The following is a 23,172-nucleotide window of genomic DNA, read 5'->3' as shown; positions in this document are numbered from 1 at the left end:
ACCTAACGGACCAGGTTAGCAGACGCCTGGAGCCTAAGCCTAATCTAACCAACTATGATCTAACCTAGTCCAGTGTGTTTCGGTGAAATCCCCCGTGGTGGAGTAGATATGAAATATGATTTAATTATGTGTTACGAATACTTTTTCCAAAACTGCGAAGTTTCTGTGAAAGCCGTTTAGATTGTGGCGTTTAACTGCCCGAAGCGACTTACGGGCTAGGAGGGAACACCGTAGTGAAGGGCTCCGGAGTAATTTAAACCACCTGGGGTTTCCACTTGGGGTTTCGTGCAGCACACGGATGTTCATTTTTTTATCTTAGCCTCCGCCACCCTTGGAATGCAGCCGCCGGTAGCCCAGTGGCTTTGCCGCGAACTTGGGTTGGGATCAGCAGCCGAGCGCCAAAGCCACTGGGCCACGGCGGCGGGTCTGAAGGCTGTGTAGCTTTTCTTTCTGTCCGTAAAGCTGCGCTTGGGTGGATCCCATTGTGTAATGGCTCAATTACTGCATGTTCTAAGCTAAGCTACCAGAACCTTGCAGATCGTATACTCTAACCTACTGTGTCGTCGCTGATGTCTGAAAACAGAAAGGTCTCGCGAAGTGTAAAGGGTACCTATTCACAACTATATCAGAAACCAACCGGTGCTGATGTATGGGTCCCAACGAATCAAGTCAACAAACACTTTGCGTGTAGAGCGATAGTGTGTAAGCAGTACACTCATGCCTGCTGCTTAGCCCCTCAATATAACCTTCTAACTACTTCGTCCGCAATGCGGATCTGACCAGTGCAGCTCTCACTAATGATGCAGGCGCTGCCTACCGACCGGGTTCCTACCTCCTCGCCCTCTTGATCACCTGTTAGGCGCAGAAGCAGACTCACTATTCCGTAGCCCACAAAAATGGCGACGATGGCTGTGACGGCGACCACCAAGGGTGACTGGGTGCCGATCACGGCGATCTTGGACAGCGTGATGAGCGTGTTCTGGACGGCCTGCTTGCCGCTGAGGAAGGTTCGCGCGTCCACGAAGTCCATGTCGGCCGAGAAGCGGTTGAGGATGCGGCCTCGAGGGGACGCGTCGAAGAAGGACACCGGGCTGCCAAGCACGTGGCTCAGCATGCCATTGTGGAGGGACCTCGACAGCCGCTTAGCCGAAAGGGCCAGCAGGACGCTGCCCACGACGCGCAGGGCCACTGGCAAAGAATAGACGGAACGATTTCACCTGTTGTGGGACTGCCTGGTGCTGAAGCCGACGAGGGCACCTGGCGGCAGTGGGACTCTCACCGGACAATCCGGATTCCTACATTGCCTGGACACAGGACCTATATCATCGTTCACTTCTTGATTTCATAAAATCAACCCACCATTTTTTATTTATTTAACCATCTTACTCATCTCTCACTTCATAGTTTATATGCCCTGAGGCAATAAACATCGCTTCAAGAAAAAAAAAAAGATTTCATTTCAGCTCTCGTTGGAAGACTCTTTAAGTCGGGGCTCGCGGGCCGCTGAGGCCTGAGACTGCTCGAGCTTGCGTCGTGAGTCCCATAACCTTGTTGGATTAGAAGTTTGGTTTGGTTTATGCGGGTTTAACGTCCCAAAGCGACTGAGGCTGTGAGGGACGCTGTAGTGAAGGGCTCCGGAAATTTCGACCACCTGGGGTTCTTTAACCTGCACTGACATCGCACAGCACACGGGCCTCTAGAACTTCGGCTCCATCTAAATCTGACCGTGTGCACAGCTGTCGGAAGCTGTTGTTGTTTTTGTTACCAACAACAACAACGGCTTCCGACAGCTGTGCACATCATCGTTATCATCATTACCTTTGTCTTCATCATCAAACCCAAAAGACATTCCATAAGCGGAATATAACATACGAGTCGACAGCACAAAACGTCTCTAAAGAGTTGTTTTCAGCACGACAATATAACAAATATTACAACAAAAACGACAATTAGAAACATTTTACAGGTGACTGAGTAGAAGCTTGGGCGATATCTGTTCTTAGTAAAAATTGATTCCGCGACTTTTTTTGGCTATGTTCATAATTTTCTGGTGGCACAAGGTTTATATTTTAACACTTTCGAAAGCGCTGCAACAGGGGACACCAAGAGAAAGAAAACGAAGGACAGGCTTACCCCAAGTAGAAGAAATCTTAAATACTTTTGTCGGCAATAGTTATGGTTTAAAATTTACCTTTGAAACCCCGGACAACAATCAACTACAGTTCTTGGATATCAGACTGGAACTAAAACTGGGTCACGTTTGTTGGTCCTTTCTACAGCGTTCGGAGAAGCCTTTGCTTAGTTTCCACTCAGGGCATTCAAAGCTGGTAAAGTGCGGCATAGCTGTGTCGTGCTTATGATCAGCAATTGCTAAGTCGTGTGTTCACGCTATTGATAACAGTTTCAAGCAGCAGGTCCAGAGGCTGAAATCAGCAAGTTTCCCTAATGACGTGATTACACTAGCCTGCAGTAAACTCGTGAAAAAGCTTAAGTCATTTGGAAAACCCGATTCACTAGAGCCTCCCAGTAACGAGAATAGAAAGTGTGCTGTAATTCCGTATATTCACCGATTGTCCCACCGATTAAAACACGTAGGCACTAGATATGTTGTAAGGGTGCTATTGTCAGCTCCCCAAAAACTTGGAAAAATTTGTGCTATAGTCGATAGGAGAGCCAGATTAGAAAAACAAAAGTCAAAAGAAAGTAAAAAACAGTGAAAATTTAAAACGAGTTTCTGTTTGCACCTTGTGCCTGAGGGAGTGGTATATGAAGTACCGTTCACATGCGGCAAGAGTTATATAGGCCAAACTGGTAAATGTATAAACACACGGCTACGCCAACATAATTCGTCTTTAAAGGGGGCTCCTTCCTCTAATTTGGCCCTGCATTACAGAGACTGCGAACTTAACAATTCTAACCCGTTGGAAAAAAAATGCATGTGCACCTCTGTTCAATAGTACAAAAATTCTGTATAGGCATTCTAATCAGCTAAGAAGGGAATTATCTGGAGCATTTCATATTCACAAAAACCCCGACATGTGCGTCAGCACAACATCTGTTGTAATCCAGGATTGTGAAATTCGGTATCTTAGGTAAACACAGTGATTCGGTTTGTCATTCTGGGGGTAGGCGCATGAGCTGCTAGCTGGCGTGTGTGAGCTATGTAACCTTGTATGTTTTTTCCAATAAACTTCAGTTGATAGTAGCGCCTTTCCTTCGTTTTCTTTCTTTCTCTTGGTGTCCCCTGTCGCAGCGCTTTTGAAAGTGTTAAAATGATGTACCAACTAGCTCAACTGTCCGCGTTACTGCGGTTTATATTTATTGCATAGAAAATTGGATTAAAAATTTTCCAGCCAGTTGATTCAAACTCGTGACGCCTACGACGGAAAAAGGACTCCGTGATCGCCGTTTTTAAGAGAGTAGAGGTCAGCCAAGCCTCTGAGATTCCCACTACAGAACGTGTGGAAGCGCGAAGTTTAGTTGCGAAGTCGGCCGTTGATGGAAATTTTGTTTTTGGCCTTTTTAATAGTTTCTAAAATCACCATTTTCAAGAATGAAATAAGGTGCAGAACAAGCCACATTTCTTCAAGGCAGTTTATAAAGGACCCCGCACAAAAAGAAAAAAACAGCGCACGTGTAGTCAATCCTGTGTGCTGTTTTGTCGTCCCCATTTTCCGCGCTATTCAAAGGTTCGTGATGTGCAACCTACTAGCCCTGAACAACATATTAATCATTTCCCACCAGGTATGATCCGGGGGCAATTCTGCTGCGTCCCTGCACGGCCTTCGATCACCTTTATTTCTGATTAGCTTTCTTACCACTAGGACGAGTGGTACTAGCATTGCACCCGAGAGGCTATTCGAAGGAACGTACCATCGATGACGCATAGCGAGACCAACACCTGCACCCAGGGCACCTGCTCGGTGGCAGATCCCGCTGCGGCGCGGGTCGAAGCGTCCGTCCACTGCTTTATCCAGAGCTGCTGGAAGGCGAAGAAGCAGGAAGCAGCCACGAAGATTGTGAACCCAACGGGTGCTGGCCATTGCGACAGGCGCAACAAGCTGCAAAGCAGCTGCCAACCTGTCTGGAAGGAAACGTTCACATCACCGTCATGTAGCGAATGCACCTGAAAATATTCGGGTCTTTCTTCTCAGCAGCACTTGCGCACTGAATCGAACCGTTGCATCAAGCAGAGGCCTATTTTATACAGTTGGTGCTTGACATTCTATGTATAGAATAGTATTCAGCGAACATAGGGCACCATAACGTCATCAGAGACGCTATAACCACCACTGCGCATTTAGATGCAAATGGAAGCCCTTTTTAGACGTGCAGGAAATATTGACCGTGGATAAAGCTAACAAAGTTCCAGGAGTTTAACAAGTTTAGCATCCCGTCTGCTATTTTATGTGATGATGAAATAACACAAATAAAGTAAAGCGGAGAAAAAAGAATGCGTACACAAAAAACATCATAGTGGGTATAATCACTGTTTCAAGGCCAACGCAAGCTGGAAAAGGACCACGAAGAGTTGCGGCGAGAGACAGATACAAAGCGCACTCAGATAATTTCTGAAAAAGAGGCCCGGGTAGGTTTGACTACTTGAGCAAGCAAAAGGAAAGAACCGCCTATTTACACAGGTGGACCGTGTAATTTGTCAGGAACGTTAATGGGTTTCGACAATTAGTTGAAAGCAAGTTTTGACCGGAGTTTCGATAATGACACAAGTTAAAACGGCGGCTCTTAATTACTAAATCAGCAGAAGTGCGATGCCGTCGTTATTATTCCGGCAGTGACCTCGTAATTGATGAGGCCGTGACCAGACTTGTAATATTAAAGCTAATTTTAACAATACAAGGCCTCTATCATACTCACTTTAGTTGAGTTGCCTAGCTCCTCTTCAGTTATTCGCCCAACTGTGTCATTCTCTTCCATCTCTTCGGTTGCTGCGCTGAATACGGATTGAGAAATAATTGGAATTACCGCAACAACAATTATCAGCAACAGAATTCAGACCGACAGGTGTAGGCTTGATTCCGGAAAGCCGAATATAAAACCACGGAACAAAGAACTTTGCATAAATCGAATAGAAGCAAATACTATTCGCTCACCAAGATTTGTTAAGATCACTCCACTTGCGTTTCTCGAGAGCTTCGCGGAAGTTTTGCGGTGAGTCCGGGTCGGTCACAAGATCTTCGAGTCTCCTGTATACCTTTATGCTCTTTCCGTCGACCAAAACGATTTGGTCCATGTGGTGAAGGTAATGGCCTTGGTTACAGACCATGATGCGCGTCTGAAAAATGATCCAATTGTCAGCATTCGAAATTATTCCGGAGCCCTCCACTACGGCACCTCTTTCTTCCTTTCTTCTTTCACTCCCTCTCTTATCCCTTCCCTTACAGCGCGGTTCAGGTGTCCGCCGATATATGAGACCCCAAAACCAATTATTATTATTATTATTATTATTATTATTATTATTATTATTATTATTATTATTATTATTATTATTAATATTGTTGTTGTTGTTGTTGTTATTGCCAGCATGGGCCATGATGCGCCTTAAGTAGAACGAGCTGGAACGAAACCATAATGACAAAGCAAATCAACCCATATTTCTAAGAGAAATTGATATGCTGAACAAACGGTTGTTTCGTATTCTGCGTATAACTGTATTAATAAATACAACGGGACTCTAGGGAATATGGAAAACAGCTGGCCCGGTAATGTATGCTCAAGTCTGGCAGCAGCGTAGCAATGTTGCTATATTTCTCAAAGGCTTGCTGTAATCAACAGTCGTGGTATGGCATCAGAGTCGCTTTTTTTGTTTGCTCGGATGCTTTTATTAAGCATTTTCCTCGTAAAAATACGCATAGAATTAAAAAATGCTAAGGGTGAAACAAAAAACTATCACAGTAGCTCGACGTGGTTCCGCCGGCAAGCAGACCACACGAGTTAGTCATTTTTTGGACCCGTAGAAGCTACCGTTATCAAGGTTCGCGAATCTCAATAAAGCCTGAACAAACGGTAAGAAACATTGCTATATTAAGACATCTCCACTAATTCCTAGTGCATGTGTTATTTTTCCAGGGTCATTCAAATGTTTAGCATTTTCACTTTGTATTTAACTCCGCACTGTAGACCCAAGTTTAAGACGTCCTGCACTAAGCATTGTCTTCTTCCTTGCATCTCGTGTTACTGCGCTGTTGTACCAAGTTATGCAAGACTACGTCGTTTCCATATTTTGGGCTTAATTACTCTGTGGAAACGACGTAGTCTTGCACAATTTGGTACAACAGCGCAAAGACGCGACTACGTGGTTTCTACATTTGGGCTTGATTACTCCGGGTTCGAACCCGGCCGCGGCGGCCGTGTTTCAATGAAAGCGAAACGCTAAGGCACCCGTGTGCTGTGCGATCCCCATGTGGTCAAAATTATTCCGGAGCTTTCCACTACGGCCCCTCTTTCTTCCTTTCTTCTTTCAAGCTTCCCTCCTTCATCCCGTCCCTCACGGCGCGGTTCGAGTGTCCACCGATATGCGAGACAGATACTGCGCCATATCCTTTCCCCCAAAAAACAATTTTCATTTTTCATTTTTTTATTACTCTCTACGATCTTGTGCGTGTCAGAAAAGCAAGTTCATTAAGCCGATAGTGGCCCCGCCGCGGTGGCTCAGTGGTTAGGGCGCTCGACTACTGATCCGGAGTTCCCGGGTTCGAACCCGACCGCGGCGGCTGCGTTTTTATGGAGGAAAAACGCTAAGGCGCCCGTGTGCTGTGCGATGTCAGTGCACGTTAAAGATCCCCAGGTGGTCGAAATTATTCCGGAGCCCTCCACTACGGCACCTCTTCTTCCTTTCTTCTTTCACTCCCCCCTTTATCCCTTCCCTTACGGCGCGGTTCAGGTGTCCAACGATATATGAGACAGATACAGCGCCATTTCCTTTCCCCAAAAAACCAATTATTAAGCCGATAGTGCGTTCGTATAAACTCGATCATTCCTTGGCGAGACGTCACCTTGCTCCCGAGTAGGCCCCGGTTTCCGATGACGTCCCTGAAGACCCGACTGCCGACCACTGGGTCCAAGGCGCTGAGGGGGTCATCGAGTAAGTACACGTCGCTCTGGCTGTAGACCGCCCGGGCCAAGGAAATCCGCTGCTTCTGGCCTCCACTCAGGTTGGTTCCCTGTGGCGTTTTCGGAAGGAAATAATTCCCCGCAACTGCACAAACTCTTGAATCATATAACTAGCTCCAGCTCGACATTAACACTGAAACGATCCAAGCTTTGATGGCCAAGGAGCCCCGAGGTTATGCCTAAGGAGCAAATACCCAAAATACGCTCCTGCGAGCGCAAAGTACCCGACACTGTCTCGGTAAATTCAAGGAATATTTAACAATTGTCTCAATAAATTGGTTTGGGCAGCATTATAAAACCTTCAGCGAAAATATTTTACCTTTTCACCGACTTCAGTCATGTCTCCAGACTGTAGCTTGTTGATGTCATTCATCAGCTGGCAGCTTCGAATAACTTGCTCGTAGAAGGCAGGATTCATCGGCTTGCCGTAGGTGATGTTGTCCCTTATTGTCATGTTGTGCACATTTGGCAACTGTGGCGCAAAAGCTACTCGGCCCTGAAAAGTAATTACCAACTGTTTCAGCGCTTGCGGGTCAGGATTGCAAAGGTCCGTGTTCAAGAACTGTGCAGGCGCTGCGAAAATTGCGCGCAAATTGTTAAGCCATGAGAGTACACGAAAAGAAAACTAGTGCACTTTAAAAACGATTTCCAAATTCGAATCTTTTTTCAGTCGCGATTTAGCCGCCTTTGAGAGCGATGAGGTGAAGGCCACCTAGACAGGAACCCGCAACATTCGAAACAAACTGAAAAGAAGGTACAGATGCAAGCAACAGCAAAGCATTGTCAGGTATGACACAAGCAATAAACAAATGGGCTGTCTGCAGTACGCCAAATTAGAGCAAGGGGAAAGTACTTCTTTGCGACAAGTATTGAGCATTTCGCGTTCTGCATAGGAAATAAATGTAAGTCTGCAATAAGGGGGAATTTAGTGAGTGTCCATGTTTTGCAGCATGTATGTTGCTGTTCCCACTGCATTCACAGCAACCTCAATTTGTGGGGAAGCAACGCTCCAATGATGTGAACTGCAGTACAGAATTTATAACATCCTGTGGTTTCAGCTGTCTTAGCATTTAACTTACTGTGCAGGTAACTTTGCCTCCTATCATATGCATGTCGCCCAAAATGGCGGCCAAAAGCGATGATTTTCCACTCCCGACGAAGCCCACGATGCCGATCAATGAACCGGGCTCAACACTCAGGTCGATATCTTGAAGATTAGGCTCTGATAAATCGTCATCAGGCTCGCTCCATGAGAATGAGCATTTCCGTAGTGCCACAGCGCCTGAAGGCATAGGGAAAAAAGAATTGTAAGATTAGCACAGAGTCTTGACAAAAACCAGATTACTCCTTCAGATAGATCCCAACTCACTCAAGACAAAATTTAATGCAGTCACTACGTGCCCAGTGTAAATAAATTAAACCTAAAGTTTACCGACAGCTTTCAGTAAAGGGACGTGAGGTTATCGCAAAGAACCAGCTAGTAGCGTTCCACCCACTGCACGGTACAGTAGATCGCCGCAGTTTTTGTACAGCATCAAAAAAAGTTAACATAATACAGAAATTTTCGAGAAACCTGCCCCCGATCTCCAAGTGCGACATCATCTTATTTATTTTCGAATCTAACAAAACCTTTAACTTGCTTCCAATTTTAAAAATATGGCTGATATAGAGAGGGTGTGCATCCACTGGACAGGCAACCAGAAAAGTTGGTACCTACACACTAAACATAAATTAGTAAAAAGGCAGTAAGCCGTCCTCTAACGAAGTCTCTTTCAGAAAACGGAGTGCGTTTAAGGAAAACTTACTCACCTTTTTTACTCCCAAGGAGGCGACACGGAATAAGCAGGCACACGATGTGATGAAAGTAAATGTTTTCGCTCGCAAATGGACTGCTTGCAGTGTATCTAACGTAGATGAAGCACCTTCCCGTTCTTTGAGCTGTCAAGATCGCATTTCGTTTTTCATATTGTCGCTATAAATGCGCATACTGAGTTTGGGATCCAATTGAACAGGAGCGTTATGGATATCTTTCTTCCATAGCAGGTAACTCATGCACAAACTTAATTCCCAAACGATCAAACCTAAACACTGAAGTTATGAAATCCGAAATTCCTCAGGGAATTATATCGACGTCAAACGCGCGATTATTTTTGTGCAATTACGTCCTCTCTCTTTCATGACTGCGAAATATAAGTGGCTGTTCGGCGATTGTAGGTAGAAAAAAAATGCACTCAGAATTTTCTAGGTCCTTTGCTTCCTTCCTAACGTGTTTTACTACTAAGTTTCTGATGTAAACACCTTGTTGCGTCTTCAGTTTGCATTATAGTGCGACGTGCTCAAATTAACAGTTCCCAAATGCAAAATTCTCAGGCCCCATAAACTAAAAACGCATAGGACTGTAATCTGTGATAAAAGGTGATCACCAGAAAAGCAAACGGTAACGTCCTTTCAATGGCTGCTATTCGCGTTCGATCCAAGCCTGATTATAATAGATATTGTGTGAATGACATACATATATACACGGCATATACTGATGAGTAATAAAATATTTAAACTTTTAATCGTCTGAAAATTTTAGTACGCATATGCGTGAAATTCCAAACGCGCCACAAAGGTTTTATCTTGATACGAAAAAATGTGCTACTGAGGGGAGAATTTTTAAAGAAAAGGCTGAGGCCCCAGATTGCGTCATATCGAGACAGAAAAGTATTGGTTTCTTCGGGAAAAAGGAAATGGCGCAGTATCTGTCTCACATCTCGGCGGACACCTGAACCGCGCCGTAAGGGAAGGGATAAAGGAGGGACTGAGACCAGAAAGGACGAAAGAGGTGTTGTAGTGGAGGGCTCCGGAATAATTTCGACCACCTGGGGATCTTTAACATGCACTGACATCGCACAGCGCACGGGCGCCTTTGCGTTTCGCCTCCACCGAAGCGCGGTCGCCGTGGTCGGGTTCGTACGCGGGTACTCCGGACAAGTAGCCGAGCGCCCTAACCACTGAGCCACCGCGACGGGTAGACCGAAAAATTTGATGGGCGTTTTTACCGAGCATTAAAACTTCTGATTAGTATATCGTGAGAAATCGCAGCAAATTACTAGCATTTATGAAATGCCTCAATGCATGTCTTAGTCTATTCTTCCCAGCCGCTTTTGCTGTGACCTCTCCAAAACGAGTGAGGTCGCGGGGCTCATCACACCCAAAAGTAAACGCTGCGCGCATCGACAGATTTGTGCCGGTGGACTTTGTGCAACCAAGAACTGAGAAATTATCGCGAAGCCTAAGCATCAAAATGGCGGAGGTAATTCATGACGTCATTCTTTCTGGGTGTTACCTTTTATAGTCGAAAACTGATTGCTGGGGTCACTCTTCTGTTCCTGCTGCTCTCTTGCTGTGCAGAAGCCAGCTACCCTCTTGAGTGCCAGTGAAGCCTGATAATGCACCACAGTGCAAAAAGAAAAAAACAACAACAAATTATTGTGTGTAGTCTGTGTGAAGTATTAGCTTATATCTATTTGCTGTTGGGCCAGAAGCCACGGACTCGTATACTTTATTTTTTTTATTTTAATAAGCCGGTAACACCGGACTGTGCAGCTATCCGTTCTAGGGCAATGTAGAATGAACTATATTCATTAAGTTCTGAGCAGTTTCCCAAAATTAAAGTAAAAATCATCTTGCCCGTACCTCCCGTGGAACAAGATTCTTAGATTAGTTCAAACTAAATATTTAGAAAGGAGGCAACTTAAAAAATTGCATAGCAGAGAAAAGAAAGAAAAAATGTGGTCGACCAAAGCGAAAGGTGTCGATGGTGGGCCAGGCGTTTAATGAACTGCAGCAGGTACTATCTCGGGCATGTCAGTTTGCCTCAAGGACGAGAGAAACTCATGAAAATTTCATATGACGTTCTCCTCTACACAGTCAGGCTAAAAAAGATTCATTTTATGCACCTGTTTAAATCTTGAACTCGAGACTCGGAATTATTTATTTCCATAAATGACCCTGGCAGACTTCCTCAAGTAGAATGGTCACTAAAAGGTGGACGGTTCTCAAAACATGAACCACATCAGTGTATCATAAAAAAGTTGATGTATTACTGCCATAAAATAACCTAGAAAAATAGAGAATATACGCAGAAAAAGGTAGTTTGGACTCTACGTGAAAGGGAAGTCCCAGGGTGTATTTAAACCTAAATTCAAAATACACTAAACCAGAAGATCAGAAAGAAGCGCATATATCTTCTATATAAGAATGCCGGCCACCTTTTCCTCGGAAGGTGGTAATATGAATACATTTTATTCTTGGAATGCTCAGATGAAAACATGTGCCATTCTCGTAATGTTTTCCCCGTCGTAACAAGGAGCTAAGCTGTGAGCTCCATATGGTACAAGTGTGCTGGTACAGCATAGAAAAACCCGGGTTCTCATTCAGCTCCTGGGTAGTACGTAGCCCGTTTCTTTAACACGCCAATATTTCCCCCGATTCACTTTGAATGGGAGGCGTGTTCTTACTTGGCTGAAGTTCCTCAGTGCCTGTCCGCAGCCGTTCATAGTAAGGTCAACCATGTACAGCAGTGACACACAGGAGAAGGACAGCGCCGGAGTTAGCACGATGTCTGGCTCCAGTGCGTATATCGTGGAGAATAGGATGATCATGAGCTGCAAAATAGAATGCTACGCGTTGACGATATTTCAAAAAGGCATGAAATGTCTGGAATCGGAATCAAACAAAAAATTTCACATGGTTTAGCATGGCTAAGCGCTGAATATCGTGCAGTACCAACAGTTAGGGTGGACACTTAAGGCCCTTACGGGCTGTGACGTATCCTTTGACCTAAAAGCCTTAACCATAAAAGCCTTTGACATAAAGGCCTTCACCATAAAGACCCTGCACCCAATGATCTTTACCCGGAAGGTATTTGCCGTGAAGCCTTCACCGTAATGGTCTTTAGCATAAGGTCTTTCGCCTGAATACATTTACCTTGAAGGCTTCGAGCACGTATGTATGCTCGACGTACGTATGCTCGAAAATGCTCCTCAGGAGGACCCGCCGCGGTGACTCAGTGGTTAGAGTGCTCGGCTATTGATCCGGAGTACCCGAGTTCGAACCCGACCGCGGCGGCAGTTTCGATGGTGGCGAAACGCAAAAGGTGGTCGTGGGCTGTGCGATGTTAGCGCACGTTAAAGATCCCCAGGTGGTCGAAATATATTCCGGAGCCTTCCACTATGGCACCTCTACATTCCTTTCGTTTTTCACTCACTCCCCCTTTGTCTTACTGCGCGATTCGGGTGTCTACCGAGATATGTGAGACAGTTACTGCCCCGATTTCTAAAAAAAAGCAATTTTTATTTTCTCTCTGGTACCCGCCGCGGTGGCTCAGTGGTTAGAGCGCTCGGCTACTGATCCGGAGTTCTCGGGTTCGAAACCGACTGTAGGGTTCGGCGCGCTGTCGCATCTTTTTGTACATGTGTTGCGAATATTCCGCGAGAGGGCAGTGACCAAGGCTGCGCGTCCGGTTTTGTTTTATTTTGTTTTGCTTTGGTGCACGCCGTTAGAAGGGGACTCATGCCTTTTTGGTTAGTCTCCCCATTCGTCCTTGCGGCTTTCTTCGTCGCTCCGGACGGCGGGGCTATCTGCCGGCCTCGACCTTGGACCCCTGTCCCCTTTGCGAAGGATTGCGAGACCACCAAGGGAGGGGAGGAACCCGGCGGTAAGGGAAAACGCTGACATCAGTTCTGAGCTTTCCTATTCGTCAAAACTGATGAGCCGCAGTTAGCAGTTTATTTTTACGTGTAGAACGGGGCGCGGGCATCTTCAAGGTGTACCCACGAAGGGAGCTGCGCCCGTGTGTGCTTTGGTCTCTAGCGACTCCTAGCTGGCAGGCGCTCGGGCTGGCCGAGTGCGGAGGGATTGACCGTTGAGAGCTGGCGCGAGGCGCGCCAGTTTGACTGTTGGGACGCGGTGTCCCTCGCCTCTGTGCAGGCGGTCAGCTAGGCCGGCCGCAGATAGTTGTGGCCGTATACTGACGTTTGTTTGTACCCATCTGTAAACAGCCTGTATAAAAGTTCGTTTCTCACTAAATCGCTTAGCCTGCAAGTCGTATCATCGAGAAGCCTTCAAGCAGTGCATCCCGTTTCTGGAAATCACCGGCCAACACCAACGGCAAACCTTTTTACTCCGACCGTGGCGGCTGCTAAGGCGCCCGTGTGCTGTGCGATATCAGTGCACGTTAAATATCCCCAGGTGGTCGAAATTATTCCGGAGCCGTCCACTACGGCACCTCTTTCTTCCTTTCGTCTTTCACTCCCTCCTCCTTTCCCTTACGGCGCGGTTCGGGTGTCTACCGAGGTATGTGAGACAGCTACTGCACCATTTCTAAAAAAAAACAATTTTCATTTTCTCTCTGGTACCCGCCGCAATGGCTAGGTGGTTAAGGCGCTCGGCTACTGATCCGGTGTTCCCGGGTACGAACCCGACCGTGGCGGCTGCTAAGGCGTCCGTGTGCGGTGCGATATATGTGCACGTTAAAGATCCCCAGGTAGTCCAAATTATTCTGGAGCCCTCCACTACGGCACCTCTTTCTTCCTTTCTTCTTTGACTCCCTCCTTTATCCCTTCCCTTACGGCGCGGTTAAGGTGTCCAACGATATATGAGACAGATACTGCGCCATTTCCTTTCCCCAAAAACCAATTACAATTAAAATTACAATACGATTCAGGTGTCCAACGATATATGAGACATACTGCGCCATTCCCTTTCCCCCGAAACCAATTATTATTATTAATATTTCCTAGCAGTTCTACAGTACAAAAAAAACGTAAGATCAGGTAAACGGGTGACCCAGTCCACTTGGGACGTCTACAAAGAGCAGGGCACTGACCACGGAGCTGGTAGAGCTGTATATGCAGTCCAGTATGGCGTCCAGCAAGTTCACACGGAGTAGCCACTTCATCTCGACTGCCCTGGAACGCTCCACGTTCGCCTGCAGGGCGTCCTCCCAGGCGTACATCTTCACCACGCGTATGGTTGACATGAGGTCCGTGGTCGCCTTGAGCCGCTCGTCGCGAGCCTGGATCGCTTTTTTCTGAAAGTGCAACACATCGACGCCTAAAATCACCCCATGAAGTGGATTAATTAAATTCTGCTGGAAAATACATTCGTGTTTATCTTGCAGAGTGCAACATTTTATGCTTAGTTAAAATTATAATCACCGCGCTCCCCCGTTCAAGCTGCTCAGTGACATCTGGCCCAGGGGAATCTGAGCCACAAGAGACCTACTAGTCGGAGAAGTTGCCGCTCTGAGAGGATCCGGGCAGGAGTGCGCTATATATCTAATTGTGACGCTCCAGAAGAAAAACATCACAGAAGATTTTCCGTCTTCACACACATTTTCTTGCACCACTTTCGAACAACTTGTCCATGTCCGGCTCTCTTGGACGTCGCTTTTAACTCTGGAGTGAGTTTGGAATAATGTAACTTACTTTATGAACATGCTGTTGGTAATTGTCTAATCTTCCGGTGCATGGCAAAATCTTGCTTTTATAGTTTATCCTGCGCTTGCACTCAGTAGTAGAGACTTCCATAGAAACCAAATGGGTGCCTTTTTGACAGCACATAGCAGAAACCTACAAGCCTCCCGAGAAGACATACAAGGATATATTGATTGTTATGGTGAGATCTTACGATGTGCGAAAAAAACTGAGCTCATAAACAAGTTCCGATGGAAAAAAAAGAAGAACGCGGTTGTCCAACATTTCTGGGTATGACTAGAAAAGCGCCTTCTGTAGTTCTGCTCAGTATTCCGTCACCGCCACAGAACTGTCTCTGTCACCATGACAATAGGGGCGTAACGTTGCAGAAATTTCGGTCGCTATGACAGCTCGACAAAACATTTCTGTCGTCATTTTTGACAAGTTGATCCCTTTGCTTCCTGCGTGGTTCAGGTGTCCGCCGATATACGAGACAGATACTGCGCCATTTACTTTCCCCCAAAACCGATTGTTATTATTATTATTATTATTCACCATATTGAGGGGCAAGAAGTTTGGTAGTAGATTTAGGGGCTGCACCCCTAAGAAAGGGGCTTGTATAGTTGCCCTGCAAAATGCTAACTTTCTAGGTGAAAAAAATGTTTCACATTCCCACCATAAAGTAGCAATGCTCACCCAGAACAGCTTCTGGACGAAAGAGCCGATGAAGGGCATCAGGAGGACCACGACGACCCAGGCCGCGCAGCACAGGGCCGGCCACAAGCCGGCCCTGGTGCCGAGCATCCAGAAGAGGAAGGGGAACAGCAGGGCACCCATAAGCGGCACCGGTATAGAGAAGGAGCAGACAGTGACCAGCGGGCAGTCGACGCTCACCAGCGAACCGATGTAGCCAGCCGGGTAGCGTGCCTTGGAGCTGGGTGACATGGTGGTCACCTGCAAAGGACAAGGTGTTCGCCATTGAGAAAGGAATAAAAGTTGGGGTAGCTTGGAGACAGTGACTAAGAGAACAAACAAGAAAGCTTAGAAGTAGACTTAGGTGTTGTTCCATGGCTTAAAAAAGTGTAAGAGTCAAAGGACGTAAAAGATGCACGTCCTGTCTACTTCTTTGTCTTGTATGGAGGCTTCTGTGCTATTCTAAGACACAGAAGATGAAGCCAGCTTCACATGCACTCCGCAGCTGTGCTATTCTAAGACACAGAAGATGAAGCGAGCTTCACATGGACTCCGCACTTTAAATGTACTCTTGCGTGTGCTCTTAAATGTGAGAACAGGTATTTGAATCAACTTCACATCCAGTCCACCTATGAGCCAGAAACCTCTGGCTTTGTAACACTGTGAAGGATGTAGCTTGAATCTGGCGCCTTAGACCATTCGGTTATTTTTGCAGCAGCTAGGCGTTTCTTTTGCGCCTTTATCTAGTTCGCGTGGCCATTCTGTGTTCAATCACTGAAACAGCTAGGCACCCAAATGTTAAGAGTGCTAGCGCCAGTCTTTAGTGAAACCATCATTTTACCTTGCGTGAGCTGCTAGTTCTCATCTGACGCCATCTTTTCTCGATGCCTTTGGCTCCTGTCATTTTGCTACTGCCATTCGCCTCGATTTTGCAGCGTCTTAGCACTAGTTGTGCCGTTGGCAACAGCAAGTTTTCCAATTAGAGCTGCCCACCAGGCAAGCTTTCCCCATGATAGACAAGCGAAGATCAGGACCCCAAAGATGAAGTAGTGAGAGAAGCGCTTGCCTCTGTACATCGTCTGCTACATTGTCTGTTGTCCCCTATATTCTGCTTGCCCCTAACAAAGAGTTTTGACGCCATTCCAACAGCAGAAATAGGGTGCGACAAATGAAGCATGCACACAATTTAATTTGTGAGACTGGTACGGCCCACGTATTCCAATTGTTAAGAAAGATTAGGGTTGGTATTAATCATTTACGTGGTTATCCAGAAGTATTTTGTAAAAGTTAATATAATAAATATATTTAAAGCAACACCGAGAAAGAATTTAGGTTGGCCTCCTTCGATAAGGCACAGCGCTCTATTCGCAAAGATACCGCTCTATCTGAAAATGGAGCTTTGATAAGTTAGAAAACATCAATGAAAATAACGGAAACAGGTGTCGCCATCTCCGGCTGGTTTCTTAACTAAAATGCATGTGCTGACACCGAGGCCGAGCTTCGTCTACGCTTGTTATCCGTTCATTTCTTTGCTCCCGTTTCTTCGATTCTGCTGCGACCACCTTGAACAAAAGATCTTGCTACACTGTTACTGAGTTCAAAACTGTGAAGAACCATTCTCAGGGGCAAGGATATCACAAGTTTTAATCTAATGGCGGGAAGATTTTTTAATTCAATTTTCTCGCAATTGTTCTGCTATTGGACAATCTTCAACACAAAGAGAAAAATGAAGAACCAATTTGTACTGAAAAAAAAAATAATTGAATGAAGTTGTCCTCAGTGTCCAATAAGTATAAAAAAACATCACGGGGTGAAAATTCTCTTCATTCCTGAGTTGTGAAGTGGACTCGCATACTAGTCTGCACGTGGAGTCACGGTGAGCAGATAGGTCTCTTTCGGCGTTGTAATGTGAATTCCCTTAATATAATTAAATCGAACAGCCGTAGTTGCACGGAAACTGTAGGAGCACATTACAACCAGCAATGTTTCTACTGATTGTCATAATTAATGTCTCTCGAATAGCGCATGGATCCATGAAGGGCCCTGCGCCCTGGTACCTTCTCGAAGACGAGTCCTTGAAGCATGGAACGAGCTCTGCCGCCCGCGAAGTGAAGCACGTCCATTTGGTAGCAGGAGAGTAAGAACTCAAACGTTGTCGTTGCAGCAAAGAGTAGCACTGCCGACGTCATTTCGACTTTATCGCGGCTGTTTATGAGCAACCTGAAAAAAAAAAGGGAGAAAGCTGTCCGAACAGAAAAAAAAAAGCTGGGAAGCCACCATTCTGTAGAACGATAGCGAGACAGGCGTCGAAGCATTTTGATGCAGTGAACGGAAAAACAATGATCGTTTAAACCGTGACAAGCCGTCTGCAAGCAGGCAGTGAGAAACTTTGCTTCTCCGCGCAAAGCTGAAATCAGCATGATTGAAGCAAGCTTCTGCATTTGAACCAAGTTGGGGTGACTGCACTGCACTTCACCGGTTTTCGTAAGAAGAGTAGCCACGCTCTTATGGATACTCATTGGGGCGCCAGTTGAGTATTATTTTCTTTGATTAAGACACATCTACTGACTTTGTTCCAATCGCCATGTAGTATACTCCGGGGCTATGCACACATGCTATTGTAGGCTTAACGCCTCAGGAGCGAAGGAAACGAGACCACTGCTACTAGCCGACACCAGAACAGAACCGCCAGCCGTGGCTGCACAAGCCACGACCAGGTGCCGCCTTAATTCTCTTCGCAGGGTGGCGCGCGCTAGCCGGGTTGTCGGCGCCGCCCAAGAGAGGGCGCTACCCTATATTCCTAAAATAAGCAGCGCAGACAGGCAGGAGAATAGAGCAACGATACACACACAGCGTAGGACCCAACGCCTTTACTTTGGATGCGCACGCGTAACATATACTTTGTGAGAATCATCGAATGTGGAACAATATCCAGAGTAAGAAAAAAACTATTACCAGCATAAAAAATTCGACGATATACGGAACCACCATGGTACATAAAGAAAGATGTGAAAATTTGTGCGTGACGGCAGCTTTTTGCCATTTAGACATCTTTTTTCTTCTCTTGTACATCCCCATGGCAAACAATAATTAAACCCCGAGCTAAAATTTTCATGTTGAAAGACGTTGACTTTTCACAAGGAATAAAAACAGTACAAAAGTATTCTAAAGCAAAAATAAAAATTTGCCGATATACCTGTGTTCAGTCTTTTTTTTCTCATTTAATATATATTCTCCTCAAGGGCCCGGAGGCGCTTTGTAATGGGAGGCGCATTAACATGTATAACGTTCCTTGAGTATGCAGGAAGAAAAGAAAACAGCAATATAGAACGCAAAACAAGCAAAAGGAGTAAACATTACAACGAAATTAAGAAGATCTAAGCGAAACAACGGAAGAGAAGCAATAAAAAGAAAACACATCAAGCCGAAAATAAGGCAAGGGGTGCAGTTTGTGCAGGGGGCGGAGTAACGTGTTAGCTATTCTGACTTTTTATAGTTTATCGCAGAATTTTATTACGTATGTGCATATGACTGTGTTTTGACTGTGTGTGTTCCCAGACAAAACTATTGCCTGAGGGAAGAATTAGCCATTCATTGATAAGGTGCGGGTTTGAATCCATGTTAAATAAGGGCTGTGACATAAACAGGGGAAAACACTACCGCGAAGCACTCTCGATTGCGTTTTGTATTAAATGGGATTACAAGAATGCATTAGGTAAGTACGAGGAAGAACGATCCTTGAAAAAGTGCTCAGACTACTTACTCAAGTGCCGGTATTCTTGAGTATATAGCGCTGAAGTACGCAACTGTCACCAACAACACTCGCACTGCGTCCACCCATAAAACCTTGACTACGACGGCCAAGAAAGTTGCTCGGTGCCCTGGAAGTATTTGTCTGCAAAAAAAAAGATAAAGAAATCTACGTGAAAGGTGGAGACAAAAAAAAATTTGAAATCAAGAAAGCAGCATCCACGTTTGTCATACGAGACTAGGCACCTTATCTTTTTATTTTTGCGACGTACCTTAAAACTAAGTAATAGTTCTTTACAGATTTCGCTCCACCTTCTTAGGTGGCAGCCACGTGGAACTGGACTTTCACTGCGCCATTTCTACACGCAAGCAAGAAGGAAATGCAAGCACTCTTTCAAAACCAAACTAGCCACCGGAAACTATAGTCTTCTTTATGATTCCCTACAGCGCAGAAAACGTGGACAAAAGGGAGTCTTTGTTCGCTCCGCTGTTGTGAACCATGAATAGATATCAACTCGCCCAACTTTCTTCACTCATTAGCCATCTTTCCTTCATTCTTTCTAAAATATATTTGACTCATTCGGAGAACCGGGCTCTGCTTCTGCGGCCGGGACAGAAGTGCCTTTGCCAACAATTTGAGCGTCCTCAGTCGTAAAAGGCAACAGAACATTTTCTGTAGTCTCTCGCCCAAAACATTTTTATTAACAATAGAAACTTTTTGTAACAACAGAACTTCGTGTAGCTAATTATTACAGAAAGGTCATATATATTTACAGACCACAGAGAAGTACAACAGAAACAACTGCACTATTACAGAAAAATAATACAAAACAACAGATAAATTGGTCGCTACGGCAACTTGTCGTATGTTTGATACAATTCTATCCTTTTTCTATCCGGGTCTAAATTAATTAACGAGCGTTTTTTTTTTGCGAGGTGTTCATTCTGGACTGTTAGACTCGCAAGGGTGATGCAGTGGATCACTGTGGTTTATTTTAAACTATTCGTGCTTCATTCAATTTGCGCCAGATCTCATCAAATGGGTGTTTTTTGCACATCACTTCTATCGAAAACGCTCTCAACGCAACAGGAAATCAAACGCATGACTTTGTGCTCATTACCTTGTGTCCTTGTGTCGTAACCATTACCATGACCTTGTGTCATAGCCACTGAGCCATCGTGCCCAGTACGAGTTTTCCTATCACCGGACAGTTTACATGACTTTTCGTTCTCAAGAAATATGATGTATTGTCAGCTTCCAATTAAACGCCACCATCACAACTGAAACGGGCCTAGCGTAACGCAAATATTTTAGCTGAAGAAGACCGAATATTAGTTCGCTTGATTTTCCATTCGATGGCGCGAACAATGCCTGCCTGTATTTCTTCTTCAGCAGCTCATTTTTTAAAGTTTATGCTTTAACATCCCCCATATTTTATTCGCGTTTCATTTTACGCTAACACTAGAAATTAATGGCATGGCATGCGAGGTTCAACTCTCGAAGCTGAACGTGGATTATGAGAGAGTGAAATGAGAATCGGTTGTCTATTCGAAAAGGGGGTCAAGTTCGCTCGAATTCCACTGAGGTTTGCTCTCTAGTCGCCCTGTGTCCATGAGGCGACTGTTCACAGAAATAATTTTGAGCGGATCACTTTGTGCCATTTCTCTTAAAACACATTAGACCGAACGAGAACATCTCTTTGGCAGCGTAAATATTTTCAAGCCTCAACATCCTCACAATAGCTACCCTGTGAATGGGAAATGAACAGAACCACAGCTGAACTCAAGACACACAGCATGTGAGGAAGCACAAATACACCACGAATACAAGGATATATCTACATACACAAATATTCCGCGGATTTGCAGGCACGTAAATATGTTGAGTGGAAACATGAAGCACAAGTTTAAATAAGTAGTTCATTGATGTATTTAAGTACACGTATAGCACATAAAGTTCAGGGCTAAGCAGCGTATGTGTCAATGAGAGCGTTACTTACTTTGCTGCAAGCTTGGCTGTAAGTATTTGGACAAGGTTTTTGGAGTGCATTCCTCTTCTCAGCAAAGGAATGCGAGCCGATGCGGAGGCGCCCCGTCGGAACGAATCCTTGAAGAGCCTGCGAATCGACGGAAACCAGCGATACTAAATGACAAACTTCTTCCCTAAGCACACAATAAATTGGTCTACAGAAAACCGCTGGCGACCTTGAGCTATGCAGAGGCTGCCAGTACAGCGCAGTTCTGCTGTGCGACAAAAGAGGGCGCAGTACTATCGGGGACAAAAGTGGTATACTTCACGCAGCAGGAGCCGGAGCAACAGGAAACTGTTTCGTAACGACATCTAAAGGACGAAACATTGAAACGATTCAAGCGACACGCCTGCAGATAATAAAGGGCTCCGATTGGCTTTCTAGATCCCAGATGCGCCCTGTAGATGGCGTTAATAATAATAATTCGTTTTTTTTGGGAAAGGAAATGGCGCAGTATCTGTCTCATATATCGTTGGACACCTGAACCACGCCGTAAGGGAAAGGATAAAGGAGGGAGTGAAAGAAGAAAGGACGAAAGGGGTGCCGTAGTGGAGGGCTCCGGAATAATTTCGACCACCTGGGGATCTTTAACGTGCACTGATATCGCACAGCACACGGGCGCCTTAGCGTTTTTCCTCCATAGAAACGCAGCCGCCGCGGTCGGGTTCGAACCCGGGAACTCCGGATCAGTAGTCGAGCGCCCTAACCACTGAGCCACCGCGGCGGGTCCTGTAGATGGCGTTGCGATTCAGTTTTCTGTCGCTGCGACTACCGCTGCGTGGAGTATACCACTTTTGTCCCCGATAGTACATACGCTCAGAGGATCACAATACAAGAATGCTTCACCAACTCGGCCACCTTGTCATGTTACTGGTATGCTTTATCTGCGGTTCTACAAGTTAAGCTCTAAAATAGCTTCGTGCGTTTGAAGATGCGCCAGGTGCCTGTTACCTCTTTCCTATCCTCATAGAAATGGGCCCTGGATGCCCCTTGTGCCAATCATACATGTCGAACAACAAAAACAGTATATTTTCTCTCCTCACAGCAGATTTTTCTGTTGCATTTTGGTGCCTTACCTTGTAGTAGCAACACAAAATTTTGTCGTATCAACCAAATACTCAGCAGTATTGCCCAATCACATACCGTAGCGACTGAATCAGTTATGCCGCGGCAACAGGCGACTTTGTAATACAACAGAAAGATCTGTTGTTATGGCAGGACAACGTAATATTTTGTTGTATTTTGATACTGACTCCAGTATATTTGTGTGTATCTCCCTTTTGACTCTATTCCAGTTTTTTACACTTCTTAATGCCTTATCCCGGTTTGAAGCCGTAGGCTGAGAGGCGTATTTCTCCGGCTGGGGTTCGTTCCTCCGCTCTGCGGTGTTCCACCTACTTACGTATCAAATTCTTGCCCCACATTACTGAGTTCATTTGACGTAGCGCAGTTATCGAGTGTTTCGTCCGCTTTAATTACTCGTAAGTTCAATTTTGGCGGAAACAATATGTGTGATTTCTTTGAAGAAGGCAAAGCCTATGGGGTAAAAGTACTTACAGAAACGATAAGTACTTTTATTGAGACTTAAAACGTGCACATTGCAACTTCGTTTTCTAGCTCTAGAACTGATAGCGTTAACAGAAACTAAAAAAAAATTGATCACCGCACACTTACGGGAACAAGGCTGAGACGGCTTGCCGACCAAGTGGAGACGTCGTATCTTCGTCTTTTAATTTCTGTGACATAATGAAATACAAATAAACAGCGTAAAGGCTTCATTACAGCGCTACCATCTTGAGATACGCAATTGGACCTTGAGAAAAGATAATATTGGTGGGCACGACCAACCAGGATAAACTTGGAAAATATGCCTGTAGTCTATTGACTTATCCAGGCCTTCAAGGTTTCTCGTCTAGGCCTATCAAATTTATTTGCGATAAAAATACGAAGACGCCAAACATTTGTTGTACCTCCAATCTTTGGAATGATGCCCAACTGATCACTAAGCTTGTATCGCTAAGAGAAATTCGTATCCGTCTAGACCACAATTTATAGCCGAATGCCTTATCACCTCGAGCTGTTGTTTCGACTTCAACAGGCGACCG

General features: G+C 45.3%; 1 protein-coding gene across 1 annotated transcript in view; it reads right to left on the bottom strand.

Moving 5' to 3' along the window:
• Nucleotides 1–23,172, bottom strand: part of LOC144107935 (ATP-binding cassette sub-family C member 3-like) — a 66,673-nt gene that overhangs the window by 11,119 nt on the left and 32,382 nt on the right. Inside the window, exons 7-21 of the mRNA XM_077641173.1 lie at nt 22,742–22,803; nt 21,038–21,154; nt 19,051–19,182; nt 17,345–17,507; nt 15,291–15,548; nt 14,006–14,209; nt 11,637–11,783; nt 10,463–10,559; nt 8,211–8,413; nt 7,451–7,627; nt 7,014–7,181; nt 5,112–5,293; nt 4,876–4,951; nt 3,874–4,084; nt 878–1,188 (exon numbers count right to left, since the gene is read on the bottom strand). Coding sequence (XP_077497299.1) covers nt 878–1,188; nt 3,874–4,084; nt 4,876–4,951; nt 5,112–5,293; nt 7,014–7,181; nt 7,451–7,627; nt 8,211–8,413; nt 10,463–10,559; nt 11,637–11,783; nt 14,006–14,209; nt 15,291–15,548; nt 17,345–17,507; nt 19,051–19,182; nt 21,038–21,154; nt 22,742–22,803 — 2,508 coding nt within the window. The remainder of the gene's footprint in view (nt 1–877; nt 1,189–3,873; nt 4,085–4,875; nt 4,952–5,111; nt 5,294–7,013; nt 7,182–7,450; nt 7,628–8,210; nt 8,414–10,462; nt 10,560–11,636; nt 11,784–14,005; nt 14,210–15,290; nt 15,549–17,344; nt 17,508–19,050; nt 19,183–21,037; nt 21,155–22,741; nt 22,804–23,172) is intronic.

Source organism: Amblyomma americanum, chromosome 10, assembly GCF_052857255.1.
Source record: "Amblyomma americanum isolate KBUSLIRL-KWMA chromosome 10, ASM5285725v1, whole genome shotgun sequence".
Lineage (NCBI taxonomy): Eukaryota > Metazoa > Arthropoda > Arachnida > Ixodida > Ixodidae > Amblyomma > Amblyomma americanum.
The sequence above is the reverse complement of the archived record's forward strand: the minus strand, read 5'-3'. Positions and strand labels throughout refer to the sequence as shown.